This window comes from Lobosporangium transversale (assembly GCF_002105155.1).
Source record: "Lobosporangium transversale strain NRRL 3116 chromosome Unknown BCR41scaffold_28, whole genome shotgun sequence".
NCBI lineage: Eukaryota > Fungi > Mortierellomycota > Mortierellomycetes > Mortierellales > Mortierellaceae > Lobosporangium > Lobosporangium transversale.
In genome coordinates this window covers 311,526-329,391 of record NW_019029006.1, presented here as the reverse complement: position 1 = coordinate 329,391, position 17,866 = coordinate 311,526, and the positions used below count along the sequence as shown (strand labels likewise).

Below are 17,866 nucleotides of genomic sequence, written 5' to 3'. Positions count from 1 at the left end.
TTAAGGGGAGATAGAATTTCAATGGATTGTTCCACTGAAACATATACATTTATACATTTTTTGTTCTTTTTTAATGTGTCTAATACAGCTATGTGGTTACAACAACTTATTCCCTAATCTCGCCTTCCACTATTTATTTCTTGGGCTCTTCCTTCCTAAAAGTGTCCCCAGTAAGAAAAGTGAAAATAAAAAGGGTTGTCAGAAAAAACCTCATGTAAGGCAGCATGCCAGCAAAGATAGATCATCCACTTACTTTGTCTCAGAAACATTTAACAAAAGAGTGTCAGCATCAAGCATAACACGGTTTGAAGAGTGAGAAATAATAGAGGCAATTTCTCTAGCGACCTCAATTTTCCTAAGCTGAATAAAACCAGGCTGGTTCTTGATGGCTGTTTTGTAATAGAAACGTCGTAAAGAAAAGCTGTCAGAAAAACGCGGTCTGACAAACTATTGCCTGCATCCAAAATCATAGTCATCTGCCGTTACCTTCACCAATAAGCTCTGCAGAGCGGGCCTCTCCCTCAGCCTTGACAATGATGGACTGCTTCTCTTGAATTGCTCGGTCGACAACGAAAGCAGCACGTTGTGCCTCCTGCTGTGCGATCTGCTTGGCTTCGACAGCTTGGGTGAACTCGGGTGAAAAAGCCATGTGGACGATCGACACATCATCGAGGACAATGTTGAAACGAGCAGCACGTTTAATTAAGTTCTCACGAACCAAGCGAGAGACGCGATCACGCTGGGTAATGAGTTGTGAGGCGTTGAACTGAGCCACAACAGACTTGGAGACCTCATTGATGATAGAGGGCAAGACACGCTCGTCATAATCCTGTCCCAAGGTGCGGTAAATTTCAGCCAAATCGTTGACCCGAGGTCTAGATAACACACGAACTGTAATGTTGACCATTTGTAAATCTATCTCGGAGAGAAGGAATAAAGTATAAGAATGTGAGAAGGTAGATGCCATGCATTTAAATAGTTCTAATGCCGCTGATCTCTAAACTATTTCTTTTCGAGTCTAGCTCTTTCATTCATATTTGTCGAAGAAGGAAAAAAATATAGAAACCAATGGTGTTTAATTATCTTGTTTTTATCCTGATTTACTTGTACATACCCTTAGTTCCAGTCAACGAGGCAACATTCCTAGGCTTAGCACGAACATCGTAAATGATAGGGGTCTCGAACCAGGGAATGACGAAGTGAGTTCCTTCATTGTAAACCTCCTTCTGAACACCAAAGACACGGGAGTACTTGACAGCGCGATGACCACCATCAACTATTAAAGTAAGGCCCAACAGTTACAGTTAGTGTCACAGAGTCTTTGGACGTAACCAAAACAGCATATTAAGGCAAACTTTGCCTTTTCTGGCTCCTGAAGCATAAAAGTGAGGCGAAAAATGTACCGTTGAAAAGAGCGGCATTAATTCCGTATCCAAGAGCACCAAGGGCGATCAAGGTGCCGGCGCCTCCAGCAAGACCTTTTCCACTGCCCTTGGGAAAGATTCCTCCAAGTCTGTTGAATGCCTGTGCCATGTCTGCAATGTGTACAAGAAAAGGATAACGTGTGCCAAGGAGTAAAGACGAGGAATGGAGGACGAGACAGAGCAGAGACTGAGTGATCACTTTCTCCAAACCCTATTTGTGCAGTCGCAGTGCATTGTTACCTTGTTTATAAACGTCACGTTACCATAAGCCACTATAGCGGACCAGACGTGTGGATGCGAATGGCATCCATGTGCTGAGTCTTTACAAACACAACACACATCTTTGTCTGCTGTCTTACTCTATACCAAGGAGACCGTCAATACTTACACACTTGCATTAATCTCGCCTGTCTGCTGATCCGGCTGGCATCGACCGTGTGACATCGTTTCATTTGATTGCCGTGGCACATCATATATCTTCAACATGGTACGCAACTTTTGAAAGAGCAAAAGCAGGAACAATGGATTTTATCATCACTCAGGCAGGAGAAATCTAGAAAAGAGTGTCGACGAATGAATTGCGGAATGTTGGCATACATCATAGTAAAAACTATCCTTAGTTGGATTCTCTGGATTTTCTTTTATCTCTTTTTCTTTTCTTTTTTTTTTTTTTTCTTTTTTTTATTGCAACGCAATTTTTCTATACATATTTGTCTTGGGGCTAAATGTTATCCTTAATACGTGTTTTGATAACCTCATGATCCTGCATTACTAAGAGCGACTGTCGAACCCAACTAGTTGATGCATCTCTAGATAGAGTTACTTAAAAATGGCTCTGAAGATATTAACTTTTTCTCCCTTTTCTCTTTTTTACTGTTACTGTGACCCGATCTGCTTATTAGACGGTCTCAAAAAATTCCAAAATGATGAACCTGATCAATTTCAGGCTCAGGATCACAATGTCGGACTCGCGCGTGTTGACCGGCCAAATGCTGGCCTTTGATAAACACATGAACTTGGTTTTGGCGGATTGTGAAGAGTTTAGAAAGGTCAAATCAAAGAGTGGCGCAAAAACAGCTTCTGGGCAACCAGAGCGCGAAGAAAAGAGAACACTAGGCTTGGTGATCCTTCGGGGTGAAACTATTGTCAGCTTGAGCGTTGATGGACCACCACCACCAAGTCTTGAGGACCAGAAAGCACGCATCTCCCAAGTAAGGATATCGGATCAAATAATTATATCACTGCGAATCATATTCACAAATATCCATGTTGTCTGTGCTATTAGAGTAATCTAATATCCCTATGCTCTATCATCCATTGTAATATATAGTTATCGGCCGGTTCGGGTGTGGCGGCCCCTGCTGGTCGTGGTATGCCTGTTGTCCCAGGTGCTGTTCCAGGATTGACTGGACCTGTTCGTGGCGTTGGTGGACCTGCCCCTGGAATGATGGCGCCCCGTGGGCCTGCTGCTTCAGCACCACCGATGTCATATGGCCGCGGCGTCCCTCCTGGGGGTGTTCCACCTCCTGGCATGCCCCCAGCAGGGTTTCGTCCTGGTCCACCTGGCATGGTCCCTCCTCCCATGCCCCCAGGTATGGTTCCTCCTCCCGGATTCAGGCCTATGGGTCAGCCAGGTGTACCTCCTCCAGGATTCCATCCTCGTCCCGGCATGCCTCCAGGCGCGCCTCCTCCAGGATTCCGACCAGGCTTCCCTCCAGGTCCTCCCCCACCAGGGTATGTGCTTTAGTTTTTTTTTTTTTTTTTTTTTTTTTTTTTTTTAAAAAAAAAAAAAAGTCTAGTTTTACTAATTTATTTCTTTCCTTTTTTTTTTTTTTAAAAAAAAAAAAAAAAAAAAAAAAAAAAAACGACAACAGATTCCAGCCTCCACCAGGCTTCCGTCCTCCGCCCCCTGGCTTCAGACCCCCACAGTAAAGGATTTGCAAAAGAAGGATGCTTTGATTGCAATTTTTCGTAGTAGCAGTGATAATATAAAATGCCCGACTCGTCATTCAGATGCGTTATCGCGCAAAGGCATGCTTGCTTTTCTCTCCTCATCTCTTTATCTCCTACAATCAAGCGCCTATACTGCACATAAAACAAAACAGAAAGAAACGGAATATCGTTTGTCTGTTAATGCATATAATCTCGGCTAGAACTAACAAAATATTTTGCCCTCTAAACGCATTTGCCTCGATCACAAATTATTATGTTACGCTTTGAAAATGAGGCTAGCCAGAATCTAAATTAATGATAGGGTTAGATATTGCCCTCTTCTAGTACCCCTTCCCTGCAGCGACAAAGAATAATATCTATGTTGGACTGTCTGTAGGATAGTAACAACGTGCTTAAATGGATAGATAGATGGTGGATAGAAAGTGACGGACGACAAGAGGAAGGCCTTGAAGAATTGCATTGACTTGCCCTTTTCTTTCTTTTTCTTTCTTCCATATTTGCTTTATGGCATTAATTCTCCCCATTACTACATAGCCTTTTCTACACCCAACGTCTTGCAGTTCTGAAGTGCATTGTCTTTAATCATACCCTCTTTTACCTATCATCCTTCTTAACTACAGCCCTGGTGAGTGCTCCTCTGTAATTGTAGTCTCGAACGTGGGATGACCGAAATATTCCAGCGTCAATGGTCTATGCATTAAAAATATCTTGATTACGAGAGTTGTATTGACTCTAACATTTTTGGCTTTTGTCGTTACGTGTTCTGGTGAATCAACTTAGCCGCATCTATTTTTGTACTACCTTAGCTTCTGAGGAATGTCTACTGATCCTCAGTACGAGCATATTTCTTCACATTCGGAGAAATGTTTATCAGGTCCAATGCCCACATTACATCCACAGTATCTCCATCATCAACAGCGTCATTTGCAGATTCCACTTCAACACCAACAACAGGGACGGCTGCAAAGCGAAAATGCTCAAGAAAATAATAATGAACTTTATCGAGGGGTTGATGGTTTGTTGTGTATAAACCGAGCTGCTGATTTGGTAGTGCATGGAAGTATAGTGGTGGTAAGCGCGTACGCATTTGGGTCCGCCATATCCATTGCACTTTTTGAATCTAATCATAAATATACCCCTGCCACTGCCTTTTTCCTATTCCTGGTCATGGATCTCTCATTTGTAACTGCGAGTATTTACGCTCGGTTGGGATGGTGGGGGCGAACGCCGGCTGGTATGGAGCAATTTCGAAAGTGTATGCAAGCGCGTCTTCCTACCTCTGATGGAGCTGACTTGAAGGCACAGCAACAGCCCAAGGCTTACAAATGGACTGTATCTAGCGCTGTATTCTTGATAGCCGACAAACCGCGTCTCTGGATCCAAACCGGAGTGGCTGCTTTGTGTTTTTTAGCTGCATCCATGCAATGGTACAAGTTTCAAAATGCATACAAATGCAAAGGGCCTCCGGTTGCCTTCCAGTTCCCCTGCTCTACAGCCAAAGGTGCCATCGCTTCAACATTTTTAGTGGGATTTATGTGGACAGCTTGGTTCGGTTGGTGGCTCTATCAGGTTCGTCGCTATAAGCAGACTATAGTAATGCCAAGTGGGCATGATAAAATAGAACAAGGACAACAGGGCGATATCTGGATATCAATGCCGGATGATCGCAACAACGTGGGAAGGATGAGAGAAGGATCTAGTCTGAGTCAAGACATAGTAAACCCATCAGAAAAAACCCAGTCTGCCTGTCAATTAAATCCGAGTCAAAAGTACCAGGCGTCGCAGGCTCGCGCATCACCATCGCCTCTATCAACAAAAAACAAGACTCGACAGAGCATAGCCTCTGGAACATCAACAGAGAGTACTTTGGGCTTGGGCATCGGTATATATGGGGAAAGTATCATAGATGGTATCGATCTTTCGCTCACTCAAACTGAGAATAACCAATACAATAGCAATAGCAGCGGCAGCAACAATAGTCAGGATAGTAGCGATGATGATATAATTGCCATGAAGATGAATCCAAGCGACACGGCTACTGCGACTAGAGCCATCCCTGGAGACTCAATGAGGGAAGCTACTGGCTACAATAGCTCTATCGGGCATATCAAACATCATGTGTACAGTACTAGTCTCAGCAATATCAACCATGTGTGCAGCCTTGAGCCAGGTATTTCTCCCTCAGATGCCGGGCATGTTGGGCGGGCGCGCAGGAACAGTATTAGCAGTGTCCGGCTCCGCGACCACGCTAGAATCTTCAATGACAGTAATAGCAACATCCATGGCGGATATTGCAATCGAGGCACACCTTTGATCCACTCGGGCTCGTGTGACATAATAGGTGGACGCGGACTTTCCTGGAATAGGCCAATAAATAGCAGCAAGTCATTGTCCCCTGGCTCCACAACCCCGACAACACCACTGTCGCGTGGCGAAATGGGCTACTTGGGAGCTGGGACTATGAGAGTCCTTAACAATGCTTCACGTTCAGTCTCGATGGGACACATCGCAGCCTTTAACAATATGAATGCTAATGGTAGCACAATGGCGTCGGTTACGATTACAGGGTCTGTAGCGTCTTCACCCCATGGATCGCCTGCGTTTGATCTTCCAGTGACATCTGGCAGCACCAGAAGCCATCAACCGACATCCAGCTTCTCTGGCTCAAACTCATCTGGAGGCAGATCACTATCATATTATCCTAGTAGTCTTGCAGAAGCTGAAACTGCTGAGCAAAGCATGGATGAACATCTTAAAGCAATCCGTCGCCGATCTTTTATAGCTGACCTTGAATCAACATCTAAAGACTTGATGTCAATCACAGACTCCATGTTCGCACCGGGTTCTCCAGTTTCCGCAGCCCCTGCTCGTACAGGCTCCTTCCGCATGTCCTTCTCCTCGCCCAACCTGACCGCTTACCGAAGACGCTCTTCATTGGGCATGATATCCGTCCTGAATCCGCTCGTGACATCTCTGGTTGGATCTGATGCCTCTTCCACCCCTTCCTCTAATGCGTCTTCATCTTGTTCTATTACAGACTCTGGAAACCTTAACGAAAGCAAGGATGATATATTGTCTTTTGATTTGAAACAGAGATGTGCCCAGGCTGTCTCGGCTGAGGAGCTTCTTCGCTCCGAGTACGGTGATCTCTATTTTAGTCTACCAAAGTCAAGATCAGATATTTTAGTAAATAGCCCACTGGAGTCATCCAATCCAAGTCTAGGTTTTAATAGCGCTACCACTGCAACTGGACTGCCACTGAATTTGATATTAAGCCGTTCACGATCGCATTCTGCTTCGTCTGCATCTACGTCAAGAACGAACTCTAGTGGAGAATCGGATTCTTCACACTTGACTTCCCTCTCGAATGAAAAGAGTCGAGCGATTCCACAGCATATGAGACCGCCTCGCATTGTCTTGAATAGGGTCCTAATCGGCGGTTGTGCTGCTCAGACCAAGGATGAGAAACTACAACAGCATCTTCAGAAGAAGCCCCAACAACCACAGCAGCAAGAAGATCGACAAGGAGTGTTGCATTAAATAGTCTACTTGATATTATTGAAGAAACATGGGCGTTTGTATTTATTTCTTTCTATCACGATTTAACGCATGCGAAGTCTTAGTAGGCTTCTTTCTTAATGGATATGTCTATTTCGATGTTAGCGCTTGAAGACGTCTAGCTTGTCGACTCATGCCTAGCGCATGAGCGACAGTTTCATGTGTCTGCATGGTCAATGTCGCTGCAATTTGTCCATCTTCAACGATCTGTTCTATATGGGCCCAGAGTACCTCGTCGTGGCTGGTGACAAGTCCCGAGGATATCTCGGGCTGAAACCTGTCCAGATTGCTCAAACTTGTAACCACAGATGCTACAAAGCTTTTTTTTTAAAAAAAAAAAAAAAAAAAAAAAAGGGTACGAGTAAATTAAACGCATAAAATAAAAGTATGTAAGCATCCTACAGCAGAGTGGATAGAAATTTACCTATCGCCTGCGCCCGTAACACTTTTAATATCCTGTACTTTGAGCGATGGGAAAGATCTTGTATTAATTGTCCTCGTGCTCCAGTCCTCTAGTTCCTTTGAAGCTCGGTCTAGCTGTGAATCTTGCCTCTGAAAGACTATAACACCTTTGGCTCCCAACTTGACAAATAATGTAGGAATGAACTGTAACACATAGAAGGCATCCAGTAAAAATCCTGGATATACTGTATTCTTGATACCTTCAGGCTTCCTAATGGGCTTTTGGCTTAGTCTTCTGAAAGGTGCGTAATTCTGATTCTCATTGATGAGATTTCGAGCACTGGCAGCCATTTCCTGCAACTCATACTCATTAGGGCTTGCGAATCGTAGTGCACCATCAAGCAGAGTATCAAACATTGACAAATGTAGAGGCCGTATGCACTTGGCAACCGAGGTTGGTTCAAAGAAAGCTTTTTTTTTTTTAAAAAAAAAAAAAAAAAAAAAGAGAGAAAGAGAGAGAGAGAGAGAGAGAGAGAGAGAGAGAGAGAGAGAGAGAGAGAAATGTTTAATAAAACAACGCTTTTGTCATATTTGATGCCTATAGTTACTTTACTGCATCCCAGCCTGCTCAAGAAGAGGGGAAAAAACTTTACTTTTAATATCACATTTATGGCACGTTTCAAGAATAGTCCGTATACACTCAACAGAGAGATTGGCATCAAAGCAAACAACTTTTGGATTATGCTTGATGATCGCTTCCTTTACTTTGACTGAAGGCAAAAGTTCAAAAACATCCATGTCTGCTACAGCAGACAGGAGATTTCCAGTCGCGTCATGTAGTGCAGTGTAAGTAGCTGTTCTTGATCCAGGGACAGTAATGATTTCATGTTTGTGCTATCGCAGCAAGGTAGAAAAAATAGGTAGGGAGCTCTTGTTAATCTCTTTATGTTTTCGTACTGGGACTATGATGATAGCAAAATGGTCAATGTTACGCTCTAACCACAATACCTGGCCCCTATGGCCTAGTTCTTGAATAAGCCAGGATCCAAATAAGTCATCTGTGGCTTCAAGTCTTGCAATGGGTCCATCTGAATCCTCTTTTTTTGACCAATGTATAGTGGCTCCTCCAACGGCAGATACAAAGACGCAGCCACTGGGGTCGAGCCTGGAAATACCCTCAGCAACATTCCGTCCAACACCCCCTAATGAGATCCGAGTCACCCCAGGGAATGAACTGTTAAGCATAGAATCTAACATAGTATTGTGGGCAGTCGCTGTTATATCAACAACAGCACCGCCAATAACCATAGTCTAGAAAATAAATTACAGAAAAATAAACAAAAGAGATATCCGGAATTGTTTTAAGTAGAGATTATGGTTGTTTATTGTCTTCCACAACATAGCCAGCTCCATTTGATGGCACTTTCATTGTGTCAAATTTGACTGTATAGCTAATAGAAGAGGCTTACAGGTCTCTGGATGCTCTCATTACGTCTCATGTATCGAGAAGATGTGGAGAAGGATCTTGTTTGACCGACAGAATGCGCTTTCTAATATTTAGAACACTTTTAGGCCATCAAAGTATTCAAAAAAAAAAAAAAAAAAGTACAATATCGATATTATAAACTCAATAACGCATTAACATTGGCTACTTACCAGAGTTGAGAGATCCTTTGCAATCCTCGCTGCTACAGACACGTTTTGCTTGACCAAGGCGATATCTATGATGTAGGCAAAGAATTGGTCATCTCTATCTCGTGATCAGATCAATGTACAATAGATCACGAATTAATCATTTTTTCTTACTGGACTTGAGAGAGCCTCCTCCAGTCAGTTCATTGACGCGCTTGAGCAGGAAAGGAGTGCTCTCCTTACCAAAAATATTTTGCTCACTAGCAAAAAAAAAAAAAAAAAAAAAAAAAGCGTTAATATACCATTGTATTAATTTGATTAATAGTAGAGGATATTAATGTCGTTAAATGCACGTTACTGAGCTTCCTTGACAGCAATATCGATGGCCTTCCCCACCAAAGCGTCATCCATAGCATCTACCTCGGGAATAGGCACTCCAAAAACAATCCCACTTTGAAGATCTATTGCATGGTTGGCGGCTGGATTCCAGGTAAAGAGTAATAGTGGTTGCATTAACTCCGGGACTCCTTTACAAGGTCATTGATTTAAAGAGTGCTGTACTCTTTATTCTAGCTATGTCATTACCTATTATTTCAGCAGCTTCTCTGGGTGTCTTGACGTTCAACATACTCTGTATATAAATTTTCATGATGTTTAACATAACTATAATACCAAGTGGGTACTTGTAGTAACACAAAAAGCTTTTTCTGGTTTGACGACCCTTGATTGAATCCTTACTTTGAATCCACTGGTTCGTGTAAAGAAAGCAGGAAAGTCTGAAGTGTTGCCAAATGTAGCCACGGTGACACCTTGTGTCTCCAAAAATTCTAACGTCCTGCCAATATCTAAAATCGACTTCACCCCTGCACAAACAACCGCCACAGGGGTTCTGCCTAACTCAGTCAGATCAGCACTGGCGTCCATCGCTGTTAATGAAATGATGATCGCCAATAAAAAAATTAAAAAAAAATAAAAAAAAAAAATAAAAAAAAACAGGGAAGAGAACGAAACAGAAAAATGCATCAGTAAGAGAAACAACGGGTTGCTGGGAACCTGAGGTGAGGGAAAAAAGAGACAAGATATAAAAGGTTTGCGTATCCATCTACTCCATACTATTCTCATATCCTCGATGAACACCTCCAATCCCTCCTGTCGCAAACACAGAGATCCCAGCACGATGGGCTAGAAGCATTGTCGCGGAGACTGTGGTGGCACCTGTTTGTTTCTAATGGCCCGTTGGCAATTATAAACAAAATATCAGTTCAAGTCTCATACATAATCAAAACTAAATGCGTTATATTACATGCTACACATCTTACCTTAGCCAGAACTACTGCTAGATCACGCCGTGAAGCCTTGACAGCACTTCTCCCCAACTTAGCCAGAATGCGGATTTGGTCCTGGGAGAGACCGATCTGGATTTGCCCATCTATGATGGCAATGGTCGCAGGGACAGCGCCGTTATCGCGAACAATTTTTTCCACTTCGACCGCGGTCTCGTAATTTTGCGGATATGGCATCCCATGTGAAATAATAGTGCTCTCTAAAGCCACCAATGGTTTCTTGGACTCGAGAGCAGAATGAACCTCGTCAGAAAAGCGGAGTGCGGTCCTAGACAGCGTGGATATGGGCTGAGATGATCGCTTCACGCGTGGGAAAGCTGCGCTAGTCATCAAATAACGCAAGGGCAATGATGTTGCATCATGACCAAGGTGTGCCTGAGCTAATGACAAATTGCGAAGTGAAATGGTGCCTGCTCGCAACATGAGTGATTTGACAGAGGGAAGGAAAAAAAAAAAAAAAAAAAAAAAAAAAAGAGAGCGAGAAGCAAAGAAAAAAAGTGATAGGAGGATGAAGGCAACATGTTGCTATTTCCATCTCCCACTTCATAATTGCAAGCATAGTCTTGACATGCCATTTGTGTGAGATTCTAAAGCCCTCATTAGCATATTTATAAATCTATCTGGTCAATTTCCTTATCCATTTAATATTATATGAAAGGATACTGCCATGTTAACAATGGTAATAATATTTAATATTGAAAACAAAAAACCCTTTCTACGTTTCTTTTTGGCTCTTACGCCTCTGGTCAACCAATTTATGTCCTTCTTTTTATATCTCTAGTCTCCGTTTTTAGTGGTGGTGGTTATGGGCTTTGTCGGCAGGAATAGGGAAGTTCTCATCAGACTCGTAAGCAGACCACTTGTAGACATTACCGCACTGGTCACAACGGTCAAACTCATGGGTCTGATCAATAACGAGCCAGCTCACCTCGTGTGTCTCACCGGGAACACCTATTTTAGACATCGGCATGATTTTGTTAATGAGCAAGCAAACATTTTACGCCCACAGAAAACACAGATAAAATATTTTGCAATGTATCAAGTCTCCGGCGCTACATACCGGTGCATCCAACGTAGCGGACGGGGTCACGAGAGCGGATAATGGTGGGGTTTGCCTTGGTACCGCGGACGGTAATTTCAAGAGGAGAAAGGTCGAAAATATCCTTGCCCTGCATCTTCCCCAACAACTCAGCACGCTCCAAACCAGTCGACTGGTCCAAATCAGTGGGAGTGCCACCAGGAGCAGCACCAGGTCCCTGCATGATCTTAGTCTCATGGTTTCCGCCTATAGAACCGAGATACCAACGCAGTTAGAAGCAAGTCGCATAAAAAAAATTGAGTGTAGCATACTGAAGCTGTAGGATAAGGGTTAGAAAAAAATAAAATAAAATAAAAAATAAAAAAATAAAAAAAGATAATTCAACGCGCACTTAATACGATGTGAATGCTCTGATTTTCTATGTCAACTCAGAAACCGAGGCACTTCTTTTCCGGAGGATTCCTCCGATGTGTGATGTGTCAAGAATTAGCCCCCAATTCCATTCCTCAGAATCCATGGCGGGAAGTCCAACCTCAATGGCGTGATCCATGAAATAAAATACTGCAGAAGACAGCAAAACTAATACTGACAAGCAAACTATCCAGGAGTTTCGCGGCATTTCGGAATTTGAGTTTAAGGTAAACACAAAAAGTGTATATTAACTGATATTACGAAAGGTGTCGGAATCAAGGATTCTGAGGTCGATGTATGTTGATTGATCACTGATTATACTAGAAAATAGCCCTTTATATTATCGTATTCATGGATCGAAGGTGACATAGAAAAATCCGTCAAGCCGATCAAGAGAGCAACTAATGGATCAGTCGATCCACTCACCGAAGCGGACAGAGAGGGCAGAAAAGCGAGCAACAGGGGCAGTGCGGAGAGTAGCGCGGGCCAAAGGAGCACGAATGGTACGGAGGGCGAACATGATGTATGTGTTGGGTGTGTGTTTGGATTAGAAACGGGTGTGATGAGGGAGGTGAATGTATACCACTTCCCTGCCAATTGACCAACCGTCTACGTCATCCCTCCACGTGATAGTCCCAATACAATTATCATAAATCACTATATTTTACAGAGCAGAGTTGCATGCAAATTTATTCACCAACACCATGATTGGAGGAGGCTTGTTCGATCTGGAGGTCTGCTTGCATCTGGCGCTGCCAGCCTCTTTCTTCTTCTTCTTCATCCTCACTGTCAGAGACCGTGATATACCCGTTCGATTTCTTATCTTTAAACCATAAACCTCCAACATTCCTCTCTCCTAGACCATATCCATTCTTTGGTGGTGTCCTGGTTGCATCATACATGAAGGAGGTGTTTTTTGGTAAGACTCCATATCCCGGTGAATATGTTTCTAGAGGTCGGACTGGAACTGTTCTCGCCTTCTCCGCCATACGCTCCGCGTATTTTTCCACGCGGGCGAATTTTACGTCGTGTGGTTTGTGCTTCTCTACGTAACCTTTTTTCTCAAAGTACAATGACTGTTCAAAGGTTCGCTTAGTTTTGTTCATACTCTGAACAGGAGCGTCGTACGCAGTATCTACGGTCGATAGACCAGCATCAGTTGCAACGGCCATTGGTAATGCATGACTGTTGGCTGCTAGTCGCTGCACGCCCTCCTGCCAGGTGTCGAAATCCATGGGCACTGGTACAAGGGGATGTGTTTCACGGAACCTATACCGCTTTCGCTCGGAAGGTGTCACTTGACGAGCATTCCGAGCCGTTGTAGACCAAAAGGTATCCCAGTGACGAAGTTCCGACTTCTCTTGCGAGTAGACATTGGTTAAAGAATTCGGAGAATGCAGCAGAGATTCTCGAACGACTGCATGCGGAGCTTCCAACTCAACTTCAGCCTGCTCTTCTGCAGAAACCCCATCATCGGTTTCAACATCTTGATCGGAATCAGGAGCTAAAGCCTTTGCTAGGTCTACCTCTTCATTTAGATAATACTTCTTCCCAAGTCCATCTGCAACAAAATTAGGATTGACAGATCTAAGCCGTCGCCTTTGACTGCGAATGAATTCAGGACGGTCATCATAGAGTAAGAATTTGTTGCGTTCAGGCATGGATTCAAAGAACTCAAAACTACCGAGAGCCTTTTGCTGAGCGTAGAGTGTACGGATAACATCCATTTCCCCTATTGCTCGAATCTCAGTTCGGCGTGCTTCCTTCGGAGAAAAAAAGAAAAAAGAAAGACTAAGTCAGTAAAAGAGCAATTGTGCAAGTCTTTTTTTTTCTTTTCTTTTTTTTTTACCTTGTTCAGCAAAAGATTCACACGATGCCGCTCATGATGTAGCGTTACAAGCTCTTTCATCACAGGCGTAAGCCATTGTTTAACAGCATCATAAAGAACGATAGCTACTTCACGCTCTATTCCTGCACCCTCATTTTGTATATACAGTCGTGAGGAGAGATCCGTAAGTGTGCGCAAATTGAATAGGCCAATTTTTTGGACGACTTCAGGTTTAGATTCAGATGTCGCTTTTTTGGATTCCTGCCAACTTCGCCTAGATTCTCTGTCTATCAAGATGGCTGCACATCTCTCCTCAATGTCGATTTGATTTTCGTCCGCTTCTTCCGCCATGGGCATAGCATCAAGCCCTATCATTTCCAATCCAAAGTGTTTGCGTCTCGCTAGTTCCATTTCCATCGTCTGAATCATGGCCACGACTTCTGCTAATGATCTACTTCTGATGTGTTCCTGAATTGCCCAAACATTGTGTTTTCCAAATCTCCGTAGCCCTTGAAAGAACAAATTCCCTTCTTCCACAGTCCACGCCATCCCGCCCGCCACTAACGCCCGTCCTTTGGACCAGTATTTTGCATACTGTTCTGCCTGCGTTAGTCCTTTGACTTTCCAGCGTGAGGGCCCTCGGTTCGTATTTTCCACGATGCTATCCCACCTTGAGTCATACAGCTCTGATTGTAATGTCTGTTTTGCTTCTGCTAATTGCATGTACTCGCTTTCAGACTTCATTGGACTTTGGCTTCTGAGCAGGGTTGGTTCCTCCGCATACCAACCATTATTGGTCAATCGAATGTTGCCTTCAAGCACCTGTAGTTCCTTTATATGCGCATCGATAGCTTCTTTAGAAAGTACAGTTTCCATCTGTGATTGCCGACATTTGGCACATTGATAAAACGCGGGATAGGGCGTGGTTTTCCGCATTTCATAAGGGGTTAAAGCGCCACAATAAAAACAAACATCGCCATCTTGTTCGAGTTGTAGTTTTGGTTCCTGACCTTCTTTGATCTGTTTCAAGTACTCTTGCTCCAACTCCAGCTCACTTTCAATCTCATCCAGCTCAGAATCTGATGTATCCTGGAATGGATTGTTGGGATTTCTAGAAGATTCCGTCCTATTTAACTCGCATACAAATCGTGGTCGTTTCCTCCGAAGTTTCGCTTGGCTATTAATTGGCTGTTTAAAGATCGATGCCTGGATTGCTTTCTCTGGAAGTGTAGCACTTCGCATGTGAGAGAAAATCCGTCTTTCAAATTCTAGTAATCTCTTCTTTTCTTTGTGTTGTTTTTTAACAGGGGGTAAACCCCGTCTCATTCCTGCAGCTGCCCACTTGGTTCCTTGGTATACTTTAGCCGCAAGGCGATACTTTGGTTTTGCTAGGAGATGTCTGGGGTATAGTAATGGACCACCCTTTTTCTTCAGCTTTGCTTGGTGACTTTGATCTCCAGAGGATCCAGGTATACCAGGACCACAAGGATCCTCTTCTTCACCATTCCCTTGCCATGAGCCTTCTTGTTCCTGCGGGTTGTAGGATGTGCCGATCTCAGGAGATGCCCATGTGTTTGCAGAAGAATGGTATTTTTCGGCGATTGCCCTTAAAACCTCGTTTGCATCATCACCACTGTTTCCAGAAGCTCCATTCATGGTTGCAAGTTTTTTAATACTGTTGAAAAAGATCTTTTTGGTAAAAAAAAAAAAAAAAAAAAAAAAAAAAATACAAACAGTCACAACAATCTAATTATATAAGGCTCCATTTCATCTCTGTTCATTGGTAGCAATATTCACCATGTCTTCAGTCCCGGTGCGTCGATCAGGATTACAGCAAGAAGTCATCAACCTCTACCGCCAGTGCTTTCGAGCTGTTAGACTGAAGCCAGAGGTAAAGCTCGCTTCTTTGTCAACCTCTCTTTTCCCATTATTAATTCCTTATCTACTAATTAATTACGATACATGATATGATCGGTCATGCCAGACGAGCCGGCCACACTTCCAGACTTTTATTAGGATGCAGTTCAGGAAGCACTCTGACGTGAAACAGCGAGATTTTTCCACTATCGAGTATCTCCTTCGTATGGGCAAAAGACAACTCGACACCTACTCTTCTCCCAGCATTAAAGACATTACGGTCTAGATCCCATCCTTTTTTGGCTCAGTTAGATTTATATGAGCAGCTTGTACTCCTCTTTCCCTTCACTTGCTCTAGCGTGGAAGTCCATATTGGCTCAGAGATGAGATAGACGTTCAAACTGCTTAACGGCAAGTAGGATACTGTGTGTCAGATATCCTGTGAAGTAAAAGTTACATTGCTCCATACAGCCATTTGGATCAAAAGCTCCATCTGGTTCCAGAACAGACAGATATCAGAGTATATATTTATTTTTCTACACCTTCAATAAACAATAGAAGATCAAAAATAAAGTGATCATCCTTGAAATAATTGTGAGGCGATGAATGAGCATAGTGAAAGTGTCGCCTCACGCTTTGTTAGTAAAGCAAACAAGAACCCCCTTGTGATCTCTTCAACAGACTTTATTTACAGTTGCGATTCCAAATTGTCTTCAGTCCTGACGATGTAGCCAAGTTCATTCAACGACATACGCGTACCATAGTACCACTCCCACCGCTGAACTTGACTGTCTCTGGATCGAACACGCTCTATCCTCCCTGGAACATCATTTCAAACCCTGGAACAAGCGTGGACATCCCAGACATCAAGGGCGTTTTCCTTCTAACTCCCCGTCCGTCCAGCATGGCTCCCAAGGTAATTGATGTGGTAGGGACTGATTCTGGTGAGAATGATGCCCTCAACAGCATGTGGTATTAATATGTCGAGAACTATTGACATATTGACAACACAATCCGGTATAGTACACACATTTTACTGGTCAAGTGCGTAGCACCCTTGGCTAAATTGATATTTTTTTTATTCCATGTCCCTGAACGCCTAGAGATTCAAAACACACCGCCTTCACATATTGACACTTAATTGGCCGAACATACGGCAAATATGATCTCATTGGTCGCAGGTTGTCATCCCGTACACGAACCATGGGGCCAGAACGGCATTTATATCTTTAGAGCGGAGCTGCCATCCTAGCTCCCGGTCAAACGTTCTGGCGCCCTGGATGATGATAAATGATGGGTCTTCCGCAAGTGGCAAGCATTCAGATGACAAAGCATATGAGAAAGGATAATTTCCTATGCCGGCTGTCCCGGTGATAATAATATGATTTTGGGCCTCATCATCAGACTCATCACTGGGCTCTCCACAGGACTCTTCGTCATCTCTGTTTTTACAAAACTCTTTGATGATAGTATCATAAGGTTCTATGAAGCCCTTTCTTGCACACAAGATCGCATGATGATCACAGGAAGCTTTATAAAAGTTCTAAATGCTCTAGTAGAAGGGAAGGTCGATTAAACCACATCATCCCATTCGTCTAAAGGGTAAGTGGATAATGATGGGTTCATTCATAAAGGATGAACCATTGTACAAAAATTCTCAAGGAACGGACATGATGCTTTTTTTTATAAGATAAAATTTCATCCACTTGATTGGTATTCGATTCATTTCTTTATGTTCGAACCGGGTGATCCTCCTGAATATGTAGCAACGGTGTCGATTTTTATGACACACTGTCTTACACGTTTTAAATATCCAGGTGGCGCCTTGGCATCCTGACCATTGTTGATAACAAAATTCTGAACCTTAAAATCGTCATATCTGTAGCCTGGCACCACAAAATAGAGGAAAATGGCATTGTCACTTCCCTTCGACTTTGATTGGTTTATCTTCGAGCAGGGTCCAGCAATATAATCATTTATCTCCTTGAATGGTGCTTGTATGATCGGATGCTCCTCTGATATTGTGACCTGAAATAGCTTATCGGGTTCCAACACAAAATCGATGCACGGAAAGTTAGGAATTGATGGTAGAAACAACTTACCAGTTGCTTGAGTGAGCCCTGATAACTCATCTGAAGCCCCGATAAGCACCACTTTCGGCTTTGCAAGGAAATCAAGAAATCCTGTTAGGCCTGACTGGAGATCCTTGAAGGGAAATCTAATATCACCACGTTGAAATGAGTAACGAACATAGATTTCAAACAATGGGCCTTTAGCTATGTCATCATCACTTCTGACAAGTTTCCCCAACACATCACTCCAAGTCTGCTTTTGTAAAACTTCGATAATCTCTGATTCGACCAAAGGAGATTTCCATTTCATGTTGGCCATCTATGTAATAGACAGCCACTATAGATAC

At 43.2% G+C, this 17,866-nt stretch overlaps 7 protein-coding genes across 7 annotated transcripts; 3 read left to right on the top strand and 4 right to left on the bottom strand.

The window, feature by feature from the left end:
• Positions 1–249: 249 nt before the first annotated feature.
• Positions 250–1,533, bottom strand: BCR41DRAFT_308460 (prohibitin-2; the record flags this gene model as incomplete). The annotated part of the gene is made up of 4 exons (XM_022020912.1): positions 250–389; positions 487–915; positions 1,115–1,276; positions 1,404–1,533. The coding sequence occupies 4 exons, from the start codon at positions 1,531–1,533 to the stop codon at positions 250–252; spliced, it is 861 nt and encodes a 286-aa protein (XP_021879668.1).
• A 209-nt stretch (positions 1,534–1,742) lies between these two features.
• BCR41DRAFT_338557 (hypothetical protein) lies at positions 1,743–3,719 on the top strand. Its single transcript, XM_022022119.1, has 4 exons — positions 1,743–1,911; positions 2,327–2,635; positions 2,755–3,158; positions 3,299–3,719. Exons 1-4 carry the CDS (start codon positions 1,909–1,911, stop codon positions 3,354–3,356), a joined length of 774 nt encoding a protein of 257 aa, XP_021879667.1. The 5' UTR covers positions 1,743–1,908; the 3' UTR covers positions 3,357–3,719.
• A 474-nt stretch (positions 3,720–4,193) lies between these two features.
• Positions 4,194–6,917, top strand: BCR41DRAFT_398020 (hypothetical protein; the record flags this gene model as incomplete). Its single annotated transcript, XM_022028929.1, has 1 exon — positions 4,194–6,917. The coding sequence occupies one exon, from the start codon at positions 4,194–4,196 to the stop codon at positions 6,915–6,917; it is 2,724 nt and encodes a 907-aa protein (XP_021879666.1).
• Positions 6,918–6,938: 21 nt separating this feature from the next.
• On the bottom strand, positions 6,939–10,768 carry BCR41DRAFT_357071 (Indigoidine synthase A like protein-domain-containing protein). The gene is made up of 12 exons (XM_022024798.1): positions 10,289–10,768; positions 10,083–10,194; positions 9,708–9,895; positions 9,555–9,600; positions 9,328–9,448; positions 9,144–9,229; positions 8,994–9,058; positions 8,807–8,887; positions 8,346–8,648; positions 7,991–8,231; positions 7,360–7,807; positions 6,939–7,254 (listed from the first exon to the last, which is right to left on the bottom strand). The coding sequence occupies exons 1-12, from the start codon at positions 10,733–10,735 to the stop codon at positions 7,026–7,028; spliced, it is 2,367 nt and encodes a 788-aa protein (XP_021879665.1). The 5' UTR covers positions 10,736–10,768; the 3' UTR covers positions 6,939–7,025.
• Positions 10,769–11,171: 403 nt separating this feature from the next.
• Positions 11,172–11,574, bottom strand: BCR41DRAFT_296862 (cytochrome c oxidase; the record flags this gene model as incomplete). The annotated part of the gene is made up of 2 exons (XM_022020444.1): positions 11,172–11,263; positions 11,373–11,574. Coding segments are annotated over 2 exons (294 nt in total), but the record flags the coding sequence as incomplete, so codon positions are not given.
• An 877-nt stretch (positions 11,575–12,451) lies between these two features.
• Positions 12,452–13,489, bottom strand: BCR41DRAFT_372169 (hypothetical protein; the record flags this gene model as incomplete). Its single annotated transcript, XM_022026658.1, has 1 exon — positions 12,452–13,489. One exon carries the CDS (start codon positions 13,487–13,489, stop codon positions 12,452–12,454), a length of 1,038 nt encoding a protein of 345 aa, XP_021879663.1.
• A 1,662-nt stretch (positions 13,490–15,151) lies between these two features.
• Positions 15,152–16,008, top strand: BCR41DRAFT_357066 (hypothetical protein; the record flags this gene model as incomplete). Its single annotated transcript, XM_022024797.1, has 3 exons — positions 15,152–15,177; positions 15,378–15,481; positions 15,575–16,008. Coding segments are annotated over 3 exons (289 nt in total), but the record flags the coding sequence as incomplete, so codon positions are not given.
• Positions 16,009–17,866: the final 1,858 nt, after the last annotated feature.